Source organism: Silurus aristotelis (genome assembly GCF_946808225.1).
Source record: "Silurus aristotelis genome assembly, chromosome: 25".
NCBI classification, from domain to species: Eukaryota; Metazoa; Chordata; class Actinopteri; order Siluriformes; family Siluridae; genus Silurus; species Silurus aristotelis.
This window is the reverse complement of record NC_139598.1, coordinates 13,471,263-13,489,761: the sequence shown is the minus strand read 5'-3', so window position 1 is coordinate 13,489,761 and position 18,499 is coordinate 13,471,263. Positions and strand designations below refer to the sequence as shown.

At 39.5% G+C, this 18,499-nt stretch overlaps 1 protein-coding gene across 1 annotated transcript in view; it reads right to left on the bottom strand.

Annotated features, from left to right (window-relative positions):
- mindy3 (MINDY lysine 48 deubiquitinase 3) overlaps nt 1-18,499 on the bottom strand; it is a 55,176-nt gene that overhangs the window by 25,901 nt on the left and 10,776 nt on the right. Inside the window, exon 10 of the mRNA XM_083529355.1 lies at nt 13,268-13,348. Within this exon, the coding sequence (XP_083385481.1) occupies nt 13,268-13,348 (81 nt within the window). The remainder of the gene's footprint in view (nt 1-13,267; nt 13,349-18,499) is intronic.

Here is an 18,499-nt window from a genome sequence, read left to right as displayed (position 1 = left end):
AGTCTAGTACTGACCCAATTACGTACTGGTCCAAAAAAAAAAAAAAAAAGAAAATGCCGGTTCCCTGTACACATCCCTACTTCTGAATAGGGTTGCAAAATTCCAAAAACTCACAACTTTCCATGGGAATTAATTCATCAATCACACGGCACACTTACAGCAGAGCTATTTAGGCCATACATGTGTTGTGCATTTCTCCATAACACCGATCATTTCTTAACTTCTGCACACAAAATAATGTAAAAAAAACTAACAAAAGAAAGGACCATCTTGGACATTTTAATTATAGAAATATTACATAAAACTTCCTTGAGCTGCATGTAAGCTGTTGTGCAAAAAGGTGAAACTAAACATTTTATGAAAGTCATTTATTTAATCTGTATTAGTTTGCATGCACATGTAGGGGACTGGGTGGTATGAAGACGTATGATCCGCTGTGGTGACCCTTAATGGGAGCAGCCAAACGTAGTAGTAGTTTGCATGCATGTCAGCGTTTGACCAAAACAAAATGTATATGATACAGTTTATATCTATTTCCCAAAATTTCTAATGAATTCCACAAAATTCCTGTAAATTCCCATAATTTTCAAACACTTTCCCAGATGAAATTTGATTTAAATTTTCCACCCCTTTGTAACCCTACTCCTAAGGGGTAAATCAAAGAATGTGCACAATTGGCAACAGGTTCAAAGCAAAGTTTATCGCATAAAGGTTGGGATGAGGCTGAAATAAAAATCGTATCTAATTGTATTGCATTGGCCGAGAGCTCTGAATGGAGGGGATGCGATAGGCGATCATTCAACAAGGCAGCAGCTAATCAGGGTCGTCTGTGAGCTTGAGTACGTGAAAAATGTCTGACAGCTTTTTCCTTTACAACCCCTTGGGTGATTGGAGAACAAGTGGTAGAATGAGCCTTGAAGGCAGGTTTCGATCTGCTTAAACAGACCACATGTCTAAAGGTGATCTGGGAGGCACAAGGCCACATATTTTCAGGTGAACCTGAATGTCCCTCATTGTTCCCTGGACAGCAACCGAAAAAAAAAAATACCCAACTAATCAACTGCAGCGCCGCCCTAGCTGGGGAAAAGAGGAGAAAAACGTAATTGCTGCATGACTGTTTGGTAATTATGCTGAATGGTAGAGCGCTCTGCCTCGTGGCTAACTGTTAAAGGTTTTGTTATAGCAGCAGCTTTAAAAGCCACCTGCTTTTCATACAGTCATTCATCATCTCATCTCTTATTCAGTTCCGCTTGTGGACCACGTGATTAAAACCTCTAATGCGACTCGTAAAAGACACGAGACGAGATTAAACAAGACGTTTCAGCCTCCAAAGAACTGTAGCGGAAGTCTGACGCAATAAATGTGCGAACGACGTTTCCGGTGGAAGCGATTGATGAAATACGATCGGGAAAGTTGTAAATGGAGACATAATAATCATAATTCCTGGGGGTGAACGGCTGTGCGTGTCAGCTGTCCACTCATCCAGAATGCATGCTACTGTATAGTGTGAATGGGCACTTTGATCATGTGATGCAGGACAAGCAGTAGTTTCGCTAAACTCGCACTTCGCCATAGCTGAAAAATAAAATCCATTTTTAATGGATGCGAGATTTGCACCAATAACAGAAAGCTGGTCTCATTTGTAGTTGTAATACAGCAAATTATATTTGGACTAGCGCAAGAACAAATTACCATGGAAACGAACAAACAAAAACATTCTAAAGTGAGCATTTTAATGAGCGTTAGAGGTAGCATTTTACATTAGGACTTTTTTTTTATTCTGCAGAAACCCTGGAGCAGTCACGGGTTCTGGTAGGAGGGACCAAGCGTAAAGAAACAGGAAGAAATTTTTTTTATTTTTCTTTATGTTTTTAATACCTAGACATATCGAATAGGCTTTGTCTCAAACAATTACACGCTATTGTTGGTGTAATCGTTTAGGCTTCTAATAATAAATTATGCAGGCAAAAACCAAGCCTGTAAAAGGTTGTTGCAATGTCAGATAAAGCCATATTTTTTGACTCTCCATCATGCACATTTTGTTAAAAGCTTTTCGCTGTAAAAGCATTAGATCAAACCAGGCTCCATGGCGAAATCCGATTTATATTAGGGAACAATAAAGATGAGGTTAATGCCCCGAGTCAGACTCAGATTACACATAATAACCAGATGATGAAGTCATATAAAGTGCTTAATGCTTTTTTGGTTACAGAGTCATGAACATTCCTGGCTGGCTTTGCTATCGTCTACAGCAGAGGCGTAATGGAATAGATGTGTGTTTGTGAACGCGTTTCTGTCCGAGCTTACCGAGCCATGTTTTTCGACTCTTGCGCTGAAAAGGAGTTTGAGGTTTAGGTATCGAGTGTCTGTTTTTTATTAGTTTAATGTTCACCTACAAACACACACACACTTTGGAAGACTGCAGTAGAAAAGCAAGAAGCCATAGAAGGAGATTAGAGAGGCAGGATTTGCTTTGTACAGGAGCTTGTACGGCCAACACAAGCTGCTGACCGAGCCTCAGAAATATTCCACAGGACAGGAAAACACACACACACACACACACACACACACACACACACACACACACACACACACACACACACACACACACACACACACACACACACACACACACACACACACACACACACACACACACACACACACACACACACACACCTAAATTCGGTGTTGTCCTGGCAAACACAAGACAGGAAACTCGCCGCTTTACAAGTCTGGAACAACATGACAGGAATGACAGTCTGAGCGATCAAGAGGGAAAAGAAACATCTCTTTGAGGGACACAATCAGCCTCTCGCTCTTTCATCCCGCTCTACCTGTTCCCTAAGCAAATAATTATTTCCTGGGTGTTTATCCTGCAGAATCACTGACGAGGACTTTCACTCCTCTCAATCTTTGCTTTTAGTATGAGCAGGACATTGGTGTTTTAAAAATGTTATTGAGACACAGAACTCAAAAAACGGATTACAAATGTGTCAGGCCTATGCTGAAGGAGTTAATGGTGGCAGCTCAGTGGTTAAGAAGTTGGACTCTGGATCAGAAGGTGAAGAGTTCAAATTTCAGCACCACCCTCCCAGCTGGGCCCTTGAGCAAGGCCCTTACCCCACAACTGCTCATCAGGGAGAATAAGGGAGTTTGCCAAATGGCAGTAATGCAAATGTAATGGATTCTGCACTGCACATCAGATTGGGGTTTATAAGACACTGTTTGACAGTCCTTCGAGGACCTTCATGACTACTTTCCTTAGCTGTTGAATGTGAAAGTCAAAGCTGGTATCTATTTCAGGAAACGGATAAAGAAGATCCTGTAATGCAAGACATTTCTAAATAAACTCACAAGAAACCAGAAAGCAACAAGGAACAGTGTTAATGGTTCAGGGGTTCCTTGAGACTCTGGTGGTTAGATCTTTCACATGTCCCTCAAAGTCCATATTCTTGATGCTTAATCAGGACGCTGAACGCTGCTACTACTAAGGATTACATATAACCAGAACATGTTGAGAGACATGTCCTGGTCACAAAAGCAAATGGTGATCAGATTGCTCTTAAAGTTCCTCTGCATGTTCCTTGAAGAGCAGAGACACTGGTGCAGTAGGTATCACTGCTGCCTCACAGCTGCCGACTTCACAGCCTGTACGGGTTTCATTTGGCTTCTCCGCTTTCCTCCTGGAGGTGCTTCCATCCAAGCCTGCATTTGGTGGATTGTTAAACATGATGTGGCAATTTCAGTTGATCGCACATTGGAAAGACATTTGCGTTGGTATAAAGCTGCACATCTGGCAATGTATGTCCACTGAAAGCGAGACTGAATTCTGCTACAGTCAAGCATCAATGCAGAAAACCATGCACATAGTAATTAGTTTCTAAAAATGCAATATTGTTAGTATTGCATTACTATCAACAGCATCAACTGATGGTATTTGTGCAGCCATACTAGGGCTCAATAGGGATAAACCACTAGGGTCTAGGGCTGGAATCTTCGTCGTCTTCTTTTGTTCGAATCGTTTCAAAGTTTGGAAACATTTCAAACAAAAAAAGGTAGAAAACACCATACAGTGTGTTTACCTTTTTTTTTTTTTTTTGTTTTAGTAATTTGAAAGTTTTTGTTTGGAATATTTCAATGATTTTTTTATTTATATATTTATGTTTATTTGTATTTGCATGTTGATGTAACATTGCAATTAAATGCAATAAATTGGTTTAGTTGTCACAGATACATTATTTTATGCAATTTCAGAATTTTTCTAAAAAAGTAAACCAAAAACTTATGTTAAGAGATCATATTTTCTCTTGTAGATTTAGTATTGCTCTTTACAATACTTCCTAATACACGATTAAATTAATCGGTAGCCGTAGCCTTTATATATACACTATATTTCCAAAAGTATTGGGTCACCTGGTCATAAGTATAGTATGTGATTTTTGAACTTTGCATTCCACATTTGTTCTTATAATTCCCTCCACTCTTCTGGGAAGATGTTCCACTAGATTGTGGAGTGTGCTTACGGATATTTGTGTTCATCAGCCACAAAAAGGCAGATGCTGATTTAGGTGAGGAGACCTGGGGTGCAGTCAGCGTTCACATTCATCCCAAAGGTGTTCAGTAGTGATGAGATCAGAGCTCTATAGCAGGCCACTCAAGATCTTCCTCTCCAAAGCATGTAAACCAGATCTTCAAAGAGCTCATTTTGTGCACAGGGGCATCATTATGCTGGGACAGGTTTGGGTTTCCAAATTCAAATGCGCATCTAAAGATGTCATGTATACAATTAAGTCCCCCCAGCTTTAATGGCCGATGCTTACATTTCCCAATACTTTTGGAAATATAGTTTGTATGTTTAATATACATATATTACATATAGAAATATAAATAAAATGTTCTTCACTCAGGACTTTGGCCTCCTAGTCAACAGAATGCAAAAAATGATAAAGAATAATATCGGTTACGTTCTGTAATACGATCTTTGAATGTAAAGCTCTCGGGAAATAAAGAGAGAAAAAGCTTGCCAAGGCGTCTGACAGAATGACCGAGTAACTCCAGGAGCTCCAAATGAGGGGGAGAAAAAAAACAAAAAAAAAAAAAAAAAAAACCAACAGCATCTTGGTGGAAGCATTTAGCCTTAAAAGGTAAAATAAAACATTACTCAAGCGAGGCAGTGTTTTTGACAGAATCTACATCAGACCTATTTCTGTCATCTGCACACGTACCTCCACATCAATGTGACATAACCCAGAGGTATAGATTTCTGTCTATTCTTGACCATATAGTGTCTGAAATTGTTTTGACTCTGCAAATGAGAAGCATATGGTCGAGTTTTCTGACGCAAAGAAAAGAGATGACAGGCAGTAACAAAGATATGATCTTATTGTAGTAGCCTGCATTTAGTCGGACTTTAGATTTAGACAGACTTTTAGCTGTCATTTAGTACAGTGGTATCCCGCTTATCAACCGGCTCGGACATCGACCTTTTCACTTAGCGAACAGTTTTTTGACCGAAATTTGCGCCTGCTGAACGATCAAATGCCCACTTATCGACCTTTTTTTTACCCCGACCCACATGGAGCGAGGGAAAGGATCTTCCCAGTCTCGCCTTAGCCTTCGTGGAGAGAGCATCTATTGTAAATTATACTTCAGTTTGTGAACAATAAAGTGTTATTTAGCGGTCAATATAACAATTTAGTGCGTGTATATTGTATATCGCGTGTACATTCGCTCTTCGACCTTTTCGCATTTCAACCGGTTTTAAGGAACAGATTAAGGTCGATAAGTGCAAAATTCAATTACCACCGTAATTTGAATTATTTTTTTCCGATGGAGTATTTTTTTTTTTTTATATCTGAGTAAAGTTAATACATGTTTGAATTGCGTTTCGTTGCATTGAAGGTTTTAATTTTGCCTCTTTTATATTTATTTATTTATATTTTAGTAGAAATAATCAAACAGAAATGCATGCTGCATTAATCGTGCTTTAATAAAAATTAGCACCGTTTTATATTATAATATATATATTATATATATATATTAGGGGTGGCACGGTTCACAAAACCCACAGTTCAGTTCATATCATGGTTTTAGGGTCACGGTTTTCGGTTTTGTACGGTACTTTTTGTTATTTTTTCTTCTAATCTTCAACACTCCAGAAATTTCCTTTAGCATTTGATATATAGCTTATTATCCACAATTTAGGATACAGTATTAACATTTTTGTAATGTAATCATGCACTAACTGAATTTAACTTGACTTTAAGCTCATTATTGGGACCATCTCGGAGTAAAAGCTGAGTGAGATTTTGATACAGCAAGAGAGAAGACATTGATGATGACGACATGCTTTTCGTTTATTTGGCAAAAAAAAAAAGTGTCGGCAAGAGGGAATATTAAACCGCGGCTCGAGTACATTCATCAGCTGACAAAATCCTTAACACTCAATCACGCTGCACGGTTGCATATCTTTTGCTATAAACATCCCCAATGCTTTAGTTATGGATATTGCCCTGTCCGACTTATCACTGAGATTGTTAAAATCCTGCAGACAGTAGAAGTTGTTTCTCTTCTCCTGTTTGTGCTTATCGACACATTGGCGTGATGTCTTCTCAAATGAACTGTCATATTAGAAGTGTTACCATTAGCATATTAAATGCATTTTGCTCAATTGGCACTGTACATATTAGAATCCATGTTTTTATGCAGACCCAGACCATGATGCTACCACCACCATGCTTGACAGCTTGGTACCTCTTCACCAGGGTGTCTCCAAACATGTTGGACAAAATCTAAGCCAAAAAAATGTTTTATATAGTCTCGTCAGACCACAAGACACGGTTCCAATAATTTATGCTTTTGGTCAGGTTGTCTTCAGCAAAGTTTTTGCAGGCTTTCTTGTGAGCCAGCTTCAGATGAGGCTTTCTTCTGGGATGATGGCCATGCAAACAGGCTTGTTGCAGTGGGCAGCGTATGGTCTAAGCACTGACAAGCGGACCTTCCGCTTCGAAGACATCTAAAGCAATGCTTTAGCACTTATGCCTATTTTTTATTTTTATTTTATTTTAAAAAAAAGCAGCTTCTGCACCTAACGCACAGCACAAGGACTTCTTTGATGGACCCTTACGAGGTCTGTCCTGAGTGGAACCCGCCTTGGGTTTTTACAAATCCTCTGTATGACAGTGGCCACTGTACATCCGTTTCAAAGTGTCATCGATCTTATAGCCTTGGACATCTTTGTGGATAGCAACAATTCTATTTCTCAAATCCTCAGCGAGTTCTTTGCCATGAGATGCCACGGTGAACATCCAGTGGTCAGTATGAAAGAATTTTAACTGCTTGAATACAAGATACACAAATTTGTATGGTCCTCACCATGATGAATTGGACATGTGGCTTTGCACGGTTACATGACGTACAGCTGTTATTACTTAGGGTGCACTTACTTTTCTTGCCAGCAATTTTGACAATAATGTTTGTATGTAGAGTTTTTTTTTTTTAGAGAACAGTAAATCTGCACTGCTATACAAGCTGCACATGGACCACTTTTAGATACATTTAAATTTGAATTTTTACAGTATTGTTTCTTGAGAAGATACACTAAAATGCATGAACCCTTAAGGCACAAAACAATTCAATACATTTACGGTCATGACCTTAACTACTCTGCCAGGGTTGCATAGTCTGGGCAGTAGCTGCTGGTAGGCAGCCTCAAGCAGACTTCCAAATGATGATCAGTCGTGGTGGAACGGTATTTCGACTTGATCTGGGAATAATTTGGGAAAGGGCTGAGTCACATAAATAAGTGAAGTCATTTAACTAGCGGGAGTTTTGCGGTAACTCGAGCGTGTTTGACCACGTATGCGTAGTGACCTGCGTCTTAGAAGAGAAGAGATCTCAGACTGGACATCAATCAAGTGGCAAATGTCATAGGGAGGCATCGTTTATAATTTTATTTTTTTTAAAACAAAGGATTAAAAACAAAAAAATTAAATAAAAAAATAAACTAATCACTATTTGCCAGAATTCAGCAACATCTGTCAGCGTTTCATAGGCTGCCAAAGCAACCACTTTTCCCGTGTTCACATCGAAAACGGTTTTGTTAGAGCTATTCAGTGATATTTTGTAACCAGTAACCAGTCTAAATAGAGCTCTTAGCAAGGCACCTTCAGTAGGAAATTTGACCTTCGGGCAACTGAACATTTAAAAACCTGATACAACATGAAGCGACACGGGTGACACTCTCAAAAGCTGCCCTGTCTTGTTTATTCCACTTCCTCTTCTCAGCTAGACTTGTTAACATTGTCTCTGCCTCTAATCTTGTCACACTCTGAATTCACAATAGCTCCGTTTTCTCCTTCAGTAAAGTATCCCAACATACTCAAAGCTGCACAAGCTATTCTTTGCTCTTAAGAGGTAATGTTGGGCTTTTCTGTGTTACTAGACCCTTGGGGATGGATATGGATTATATGCACGCAGTTTGAGTCAATAAAATTTGAGTTATTACTAGAAGACCCTACTCAACACACATATGAAAGACAAGCGGATGCCAGTTTGTGTGTAACTGATCACTTACGACTAGAGATAAGATTAACGAGCTGTCAGCCAGCATAATGCCCCCAGGAGCCTCGCTGTGTGTGCGACGAGGAACCTGAACCATGCCACGCAATATTGGGCGCGATAATTTTACGTTTCCTGACCCATCCTTTTAGGCTCTGGGTGCATGCTTTCGGCATCTTTTCTCTGCGGGTTTCGAAGCAGGTGCTGATTGATGCTATTCATGGTGACAGAAAAGGGGAGCTGAGATCATTCGAAGCACAACATTCTCACACGCTGCAGAGAAGCCGAGGTTGCCGAGACGTGCTCGGAAGAAAGAAAAATCTGAGGGCCTTTCTAAATTCCACAATTTCAGCACCAGTCTCTTTGCGCCTTCTATATAAAAAATAAAAAAAAAAGGAAAAAGAAATGCCTGTGAAAAGCCAAACTAGGAAAGAGTAAAGCAGCAGGATTGAATCCAAACCACTGAAAATAATAACACCGTGTGAGGTAGAAGGAAAGGAAATGAGGGACGTGAACCACTTCGTGGCCACTCTCTAGAGAGGAGACGGCATAAAAAGAGATCCCGAGAGGAGAAACGGCTGCTGACGGTGGCAGAACAGACACGAGGGCGCAACCTGGTCTATCTCCTTGTCATTTTCGATTTGTATGTGACAAAGTTCAGATTGTGAGTTTGGTGTAAACAGGGGGCCTCTGCTTCGAAGACACACATGGATCACATTACTTTTCATTATACACAGCTATATCTACCATACTGGCTAAAAAAAATAATAATACATAAAAAAAAAAAAAAAAAAAAAAAGGCACAAAACTGTGAATGCCCACTTTTTTTTTCCAGAGCAGCTCATTCCTCTAGTGTCTAATGTTTGTGAGCAGGTGTGTGTGAAGCTCCCCCTGTGCCCCTCATGGGACCTCACCGGGTCGGTTGTGTATTGTCCGTCACATTTGTGTACACGAATCAGATAAGAGTGGAACACAAACCCTATTAGAGGCTAAAAGCAGAGGCATTAAAACAGCAACATGAGCTCCTGTCCACAGGGAGAAAGGCATTAAACCTGCATGGCCATTAAAGGCACCTCTCTCACCCACTCTCACACACCTTCTACCCTGCACCCATTGGCAATGAAACTAAGCATCCATCAGCGTTAGAGAACAAAGACCATTAGAAGGCCACGCTCTAAACCTGGAGAGGCACTCAACACACACATTAAGAGCAATCGCAGACCTACTGCTTTAACCAGAATCCTAGGAAATGGGAGTGAAATCTAATTCAACACTATTACTAAAATCCCATTTAATCTCCAACTATAAGGATTACACACTTAATACATGAAACCGCACAACATACTTCTGCAGCAATCGCTTCTGATTGTAACTTTTTGCAAGTGTCCTTTACTTTATGTTTAATGTATCCAGCAAGCAATTTCCTCCCAGGTTCAGTATTATAGAGTTCACATGAATTCACAATTCAGAGGTAAAAAAAAAAAAATCTGCCAAACCATTATGAGAAGCATTAAAAGAACAGTTCAAAGTCAGTGTATTATATTGACCATATGGTGCCTAACCCAAACCAGTTCCAAAAACCAATAAATTCCCAGTGTTAGAAAAATCTCAGCATCTGCAACATTATCACTTTGGAGTCCCATTTCTTTTGTTTTTTTGTTGACTGGAGTGGAACCTGACATGGTTTCATTCTAAAATTGCTTTTCTGCTCACCACTGATGTAAAGAATGATTACTTCAGTTCATTTAGCATGAACCAATCTTTTTTTTTTTACTCTTTTTGTTTTGTGCCCTATTCAATACACACTAGAGACTGCTGTGCATGAAAATACAACAAACAACCCGTCCAACAACCAGCAACCTACAGTCAAAATCGTATAATTTTCTACTAAAGTAGCTCAAATTAAATGATAGATTTTAATTAGCGACTTAGAACAAAGATAAAAGTCAAAAGAGATCACCTTTATGTTCACATCTGGCCATAAGAAGTGCCCGACTCCTACTCATCGTTCATACTCAGAGTCCTAGCTAATTAGTCTACCAGCCTTGGATGGGTTAAAGGGGGGGTTGTATATTGGGTTGAAAGCAAGGGGCTAACGGCTCTGTTAAGGGTAAAACTAAGAGCATTTCCGTGTCTTGCAAAGATCAGCTCAGTGACCCTGGAAGTGTCTCTGGGGAAAGAATAAGCCAGATGGCCATGGAGTTACACGGCTCTAGGGAAACAGATTTAGCATTTCTAATGCTGAAACTCTGACAGAACTTATATAGGCTTGGCATTGCAGAAACCTTTGCCACTTAATTGCAGCATTTGTGTGCAGGGATTATACAAGGTGTCTACCATCAACAGTTAGAATATCCTTTCACTTAAACTGTGGAAAATGTCCATTGAACAGGCCTCAAAATGGAAACAAATGCCTGCAGATGGCTAAATAACAGTTCAAGGACAGTCTACTAAGGTGATCTGTAAAAAAGAAAAAAATAATAACCAAATACTCAATCAGTCACGCAAAGACACTTTTATAGCATCCACCTTGACTTGGCCAAGGGACAAGTTGCTTGCTTATCTTTTAGGGTTGTACATCGCCAAAGAATCAAACGGAAAAATAAATAAATCTAATTAAATCAATTACTAAGAAACAGCCTAAAAAATATTTCCCTGAATACAAGCATATGGTAAAAAATGTGTTAAATCTTTTAAACAGACCATCATGTAAAAAGCGTTTCAGCTGATCAAGAGGAAACCTGTCGCTCCCCACACACACCCACACGATGATGTTAATGCACTGACAGTAAGAGGCTCTGAGTGGAAGGCAGTGATTAATGTTGGCTGTCAATCTTGCTTTTGAATAGGCACAAACCTTATAGAAAACTGAAATAAAAATAGTGCAGGACAGACAGACAGACAGACAGACAGACAGACAGACAGACAGACAGACAGACAGACAGACAGACAGACAGACAGACAATCTGGTCATACTGACCTTCTGTTCAGCAAACTTAACTCTGACTTTCCTTTTCTACCACAGCACACTGTAATGACCACCAGACCTGGTTTTTCTCCCTTTGTTTTTTCTGCATCTTGTCTCAGGGTTTGTTTCCTTGCTTCTGTTGTCTCTGGCCCGCTCATTAGAGAATGCAAATCTATGTGCCGATTTTCTTTAAAGCTTCTATGTGACAATCACTATTCTTAAACGCTCTGTATATTAATAGTATTGACATTGAATTGTATTCAATTCAGGCAGCACAGAATGAATAAAAAAAAAAAAAAACACATACATACACATACACACACCAACTGTACTATGGGGGAGAGGTTACCAGAACTGTTTCTTATTAATGAGACATCGGATATGGCAAAAAAACTCTTGACACACAACCAAGTAAAAATTTAAATAAAATACAGCAAGAAAAAAATATAGCACCAGAATCCTTTTCATATGTTTGAGGATCTAGTTTTCCTATTAAGTTCCTATTCAATAATGTGTGCAGAACACAGGATATGAAGGCTGACGATACACATTTGTCATACACTATCATGGACAAAAGTTTGACACAAGATATGTATTAGGTTCGCATTTGCCTCCATTTATAATAACCTCTACTGTTCTGGGAAGATGTTCCACTAGATTTTGGAGTGTGTAGCCACAAGGATGTTTGTAAAAACAATTACTGATGTAGAGTGAGTAATTGTGTTGAGATCAAGATCTTCAACTCTAAATCAGGTAAAGCATATGTCTACATCAGGTTTGGGTCTCCTAGTTCAAGTGAGCAGAATATTTAATGCATCCAAAGACATCCTCCAACTTTGTGGTAACGGTTTCCCCAGGACCTCAATCCTTTTTTTCCCCATTTAGTGTGCCTTTATGCAGTCACATCTCATCACCATCACTGTACCCCACAACATCGTATATCTGCAATAAATTACGTTCGGTGCAACCCAGATGAGGAGGGGTTCCCTCTTGAGTCTGGTTCCTCTCAAGGTTTCTTCCTTATGCCATTTTGGGCAGTTTTTCCATGCCACAGTCGCCACCGGCTCACTCATCAGGGACAAACTTACACTTATAAAGAACATATTCATTTTTTATCACCACACAAACATACATGCATCGAACCGCACAAATTGGGTGCTAATAGATAAAGTGAGACGCCGTGTTCGCAAGAAGGAAGTCAACGCTATCCAAGAGACCGGTTCTCAAGTCCGTCAACTGGCCCTTCGCACCCAAAGCAATTCTGTTACACGAACCGACGACATTCGCACTGTCTAGCGTTCTTCATTACACACACTTCCTAAAATCTGAATTGGATGTGCTAAAACCCTACGGCACGCTGAGCGGCCGGCAGCCAAAACGCACCACACTGGATGCCTTATAAGTACAAAAGCTTTCTTGCTCATACTTGGTCCATAATCCCTCCCTTATCTTTTTTTCCCCCTTCTTTTCTCTTCAAAACACGTCTGCAGCATTAAATCTATTAGAGAGCACATTCTTGTGTTTTTGAGGTTCTGCTGTGTAAGAATAGAGAGCGAGACACAACTGCTCTCTGCCAGACTCAGAAACAGGGAGTGTTACAAAGAAATAAAGTACGTTTTAAAAATACAGAACAGCTGACGTATAACTGTAAGTATGTGAGTCGGCTCACGTGTCAGTTTGTTTTGTTCGTGCCTTCTATTTTCAGGATTTTTAAAAGAACGTTTGCCAGCAACTCACCTTGGTGAAAAACACGGAGAGATGGGTCTCACTGCCAAGGATCCATATAGGGAACTTTGGAGATTTGAGAAATGATCCGACCTGGAAAAAATAAAAAAGGTGAAGGGAAAAAGAAGAATTAGCGTGACCACCAGAATAGTATTTATTTTTGAAGAAAGAAAGAACAAAATGCACAGCAAAGATCTGCAGAACATATAAACTTAGGATGAGCCTTACATAAATGCATCATTCAAACTAAAAAAACAAAAAGAATGTGCCTGTTTTTTCCTTTTATTTTAAAATGACTAAAACGGCATTACACCTCTAATATATACAATCATGGCTTTAAATTGACAAGTATCCAATTTCTACATTTACAATTATCTGTAAAAGAAAGCAGTCCCCAACCTTTTTTGTGCCACTGAGAGGTTTAATGTCAGACAATATTTTCACAGACCGGCCATTAAGGTGTGGTCAATAAATACAACAAAATAAAATGATACGACCAGCATAAAAACTGGTATTTTCTAAATAGAATAATAAACGCGAAACTATTGTGTTGTTTTTTGTTCATTTTGCTAGCTTGAGGGTTTCAATTTAGCGCTAACATATATAACATATATGTGTTAGCGGCCAGAGCAGCCAATTTATATAGGTAAGATGTAGGTAAGACATGTGACCGAGGGAAGCCTCATGACCTGCATCAAGAGTGAGTCATAGACAGATGTGGTGGAGAGAATCCAATTATTTCCCAAAATAAAACCGTTCAGAATCAGATATTAAATAAAACGGGAAAAAAATAAAAATGATACCAATTGACCCATGGATCGAAGCCTGTCCGTGGCTTGGTGGTTCGGGACCACTGGATAGCACAAAATTTGATCCGAATGATGCAGCTGAATGAAGATATTCCATGCTGTTAACACACGCGTGTCTTTCTTCGCTGATATCCTGCAAAAGGAGCTTGGCAAACTATTCTCGTAAACTATTGACTATCGAAGGATCCTAGCTGCTCAGATGTAACTAAATACAAAACAAATATTCCCAAATGTACCAATAAACTATACGTAGTTTTTTTTCCCCCTCTTGTGGAAACTAACTGCGTGTCTGAGCATCAGCAGGAAACATACCGAGCATCTGGTATTATACAGACATCCATGAGTTGCAAAAACTAGCTTATGTTTCTAATGTGCAGATTTGTTCTTTGCTCTGAAGGAATAAAACTCGTTTGCAAAAGAACTAATCATCTCCTTTGTAATCTAAACTAAGCGTAAGTGTAGTTAACCTGAGAGCACAATGCTAAGAGAGTTTCAGGAACCTTGGTTATGCCATAAAAGCAAAAAAAAAAAAACACATTTTGAATAATTCTTTGCATTAATTTAACATATTTCCTCAAGTTATAAATAATTAATTATGGACCCCATCTCTGGCTTTTCTTTTCTTTTACAGTTGAGTCAGCAGTATGAGAAGAACAGAGACATGATATAAGACATGCAGATTGTGCTGAATAATCATGTTTATAGTGGGTTTTCTGAACCTCTCAGGCCGGAATCCAACCGTGTATTCAAACACCACAGTGTTGAAGGACCTCCTCAAATCACTCCTCATGTATGCAGTTACTCTGGTTCAGTCTATGCGCGAGCATCAGGAACACATCATTAAGATCAAAATGAATATTGTAACGAGGGCTCAGATGCTCCTAAATATGAGGCGACACATTCCTGCTCACTTCCACTCCAAACACAGCAAGTGTGTGTCCTAGAGCACCACACAGTGAGGCGCCATTCCAAATAAACCAACTCCCTTAATTAATGCTCTGCTTTCAGGATTGTACTTTTTACAAATTGTTTTAACTCTCAGGTTAAAACAATACATTGTGCAGAATATGGGGACACACAAAAACACTCTTTTGGGGCATATAAAACATTTTCACATTTCAAAATTCCAACCTTTTCCAGACTTAAATATGCAGATTTCCCTCAAGATTTTAAAGAGCATATTTAACATCTAACAATGATTTTTAAATTCCAATACCACCACTGAGCCCCTCTCTGACCTCTTCCCTGAATCTCACACTAGTCTTCCTCCTTCAGTTTCCACCATCTTATTCTTCTTTCCCTCCTCACGCTTCACCTCCAAAGCCATCCTACAGACCACCATCTGATGCTGTCTAACTACACTGTCTCCTGCCAACACCTTACAGTCTCTGAACTCCTTCAGGTTGCATCTTCTACATAGAACATAGTCCACCTTCCTCCACCCTTATACTTCACCCTATGATCCTCCTTCTTCTTAAAATAAGTGCTCACCACTGCCATTTCCATCCTTGAAGAAAAATCTACCACCATCTGCCCTTCCACATTCCTCTCCTTAAAGCCATACCTACCCATCACCTCCTAATCACCTCTGTTCCCTTCACCTACATGCAACTTAAAGTCTGCCCCAATGACGACTCTTTCTTTCCTAGGTACACCTTCTACCACGTCATCTAACTCATCCAGAATCTTTCTTTCTCCTCCATCTCAAAACCCACTTGTGGAGCATAAGCACTGATGACAATTATCATCACGCCCTTTAGTCAAGTCAAGAGGCTTTTATTGTCATTTTTACTATACACAGTGGTACACAGTAAAAACGAAACAACGTTCCTCCGGAACCCTGGTGCTACACTAAACAACAAAACAACAACAGCATAGAGCCACAACACAAACATAAAGTGCATCGAGTGCAACCTGGTGCAAACAGTGCAAACAAAAAACAGTGCAGACAGACAGTGCAGACAGACAGTGCAGACAGACAGTGTAGACAGACAGTGCAGACAGACAACACAGACAAGACAAATAACCAAGTACTTTAACTTCCAGCTTCACGTTCATCACTTATCAGAAACTCTCTTCACCTCCACTACACACTTACTGTACCTCTTTCTTCAGGATCACACGTGTAATTCATGAAGAGACTACAAGGCAGAACTAAAATTGGTTAACAAGAACCTTTTGGCCCTGACCAAACGCTTGCCTTTTTCCCTGTTTTGGTCTTTCGTCCACACAGAGACGACATCTTTATAATTTTTTTTTTATATATATATTAAACGCTCTCCAAAGTGGATACATTTTAAAAAGTCGCAGTGTGGAAAATGATGGCCGAAAAGAAACGAAGAGGAAATGATGCAGGTCCAAAAGTCTTACGTGGAAATTATAAAAAAAAAACTGAAGTGTGTACACGGAGCGTTTTTAGATGAAAACGGAATTTTTCAAAGAATCCGGATTAAGGTAGACATTGCAATTGTTTTACAAATCCGATTAGGGCAATAGTATGTAAAATTTTTTTACAATACTGTTTTTTTTTTTTTCTCCATATTAATCCAGACCTGAAAATCTCCCAAATGAAATGTAATACTTCCGTAAGTGTACATCTACTGCAAATTATTATGACATTGTACACTCTCAGGACTACCAAACTACCTTTCCTGGTCATTGCCAACTGAAAAGGTGTATTGTCTTACCCTCCAATTACATACCTTACAATTACTGTAAATGACCAAAAGCATGAGAATCTATAATCATTTATATTTATGGCATTTATACAGCGAAGCAGTTAAGGCCTTGCTCAAGGGCCCAGGAGTGGCTGTTTGGTGGGGCTGATAACTTGAATGAACATCATTCTGATCTTAAGTTCAACACCTTAACCACTGGGCTACCATGACATCATAAAACCCGTATGTACATGTTGAACGTCGTATTCCAAATGAAGTCCAATTTTGCCATTAAAATAACACCTCCACACTCCTACTAAATATGTAGTGTGGTTGTAGGGATTTGTGTTCAGCCAGAAGAGCAAATGAAGTCAGGCATTGATGTTTGGTAAGAAACACTGGGATGCAGTTGACATTCCAGTTCATCCCAAAGGTGTTCATTGGGGTTGAGGTCAGGGATCTATTCAAAGTTCAGCATACGCAAACATCTTATACAAAGGACATTGTATTAGATGTTCTCGCCCATTTCGGTGGCAACAATCTGGCAGAAGCACCACATATCAAGTGAGCACAAACTTTTCGCCATGTTTTTGTGATACACAAGTGTATTCATATACACCTTCATGGTACCACCCTAATACCAAGAAATCATTGCTTCTATAACCTGGATTACACTGGTAGAGCTTTTCCAGGATTTAAAAATGTATTACGCTTATAGGAAATTGTGTGGAATGTGCAACGATCGCAGAGTAGAAAATGCAACATGCAATGCTGTTGTATGGAACCTAATTATCTGCTAGAGCTCCAAATTTGCCTCGAGCGTCTTTAAACAAATGAGGGTTAAGTTGCACTCTCGAGGACCCGACAGTTGCAACTTTTTAGAGTTGGGAGTTGAACAACCTGGTCAACAGCACAAATCCTCTGGGAAAACGCATTCAAAAACTAGACCTACCATTTGTTTCAATGAGCCTTGACAGATTGACATAGAGGATGTTTATTTTTTGTTTGAATACTTTATCGAACCCTGTCCAAAAAGCTTTTATACGAGAGAAATGTAATATATGCCTACTTTTTCCCCATCTAACTGCAATCTGATCGCCTTACTCACCATTCATGTACTCGAGAGTAGTTTACAATGTCTCAAAACTGACACCGTTGACAAATTTTATAGCATGGAGTCTACTGTTAACAAAATCAATAAGTCATACGTTTCTAATTGATATTAAAGGCCTGGGTCTGGTATTCTCGTTATTTTTCCGTTATTCTCTTAAACCCATGTGATTTGAATACGGTGCAAAGGAATTCGGGTCATTTTTTGCTGTCCGCAGAATACAATCTCGGCGTTCTAACCAAAAACCCTGAAGCACATACATATTTGTGTGCATGTCAGTTAGAGCACGGTTGATGCGCGTGTAAAATCCAGGGCGTTCGTTAAGGCCGTTATTTTGGTTTGGAGGTCACTGAAATAAAAAAGGAACACTGCAACTGCACAAGCGGCACAAATAAGCTGACGTCAGTCCGAAGAGAGACACTTTTACAGAGTGGATATTAATTTTAATACGGCTTGATGGTATTTTGGGTTTCGGGGTCCCAAAGAGATTGTACAGTTACTCAAAACCAGTGGTGGACAGTAACACAGGAAATGTGATTCGTTACTGTACTTAAGTAGGTTCAGGGTCGAGTGTGCGCTCCGCTTTGAACTGGTTTCGATTGACGATTTGTGGTATCTACTTATCCCCAACATACAGTACAGTGTTAGTTCAACAGCAAGCAGGACA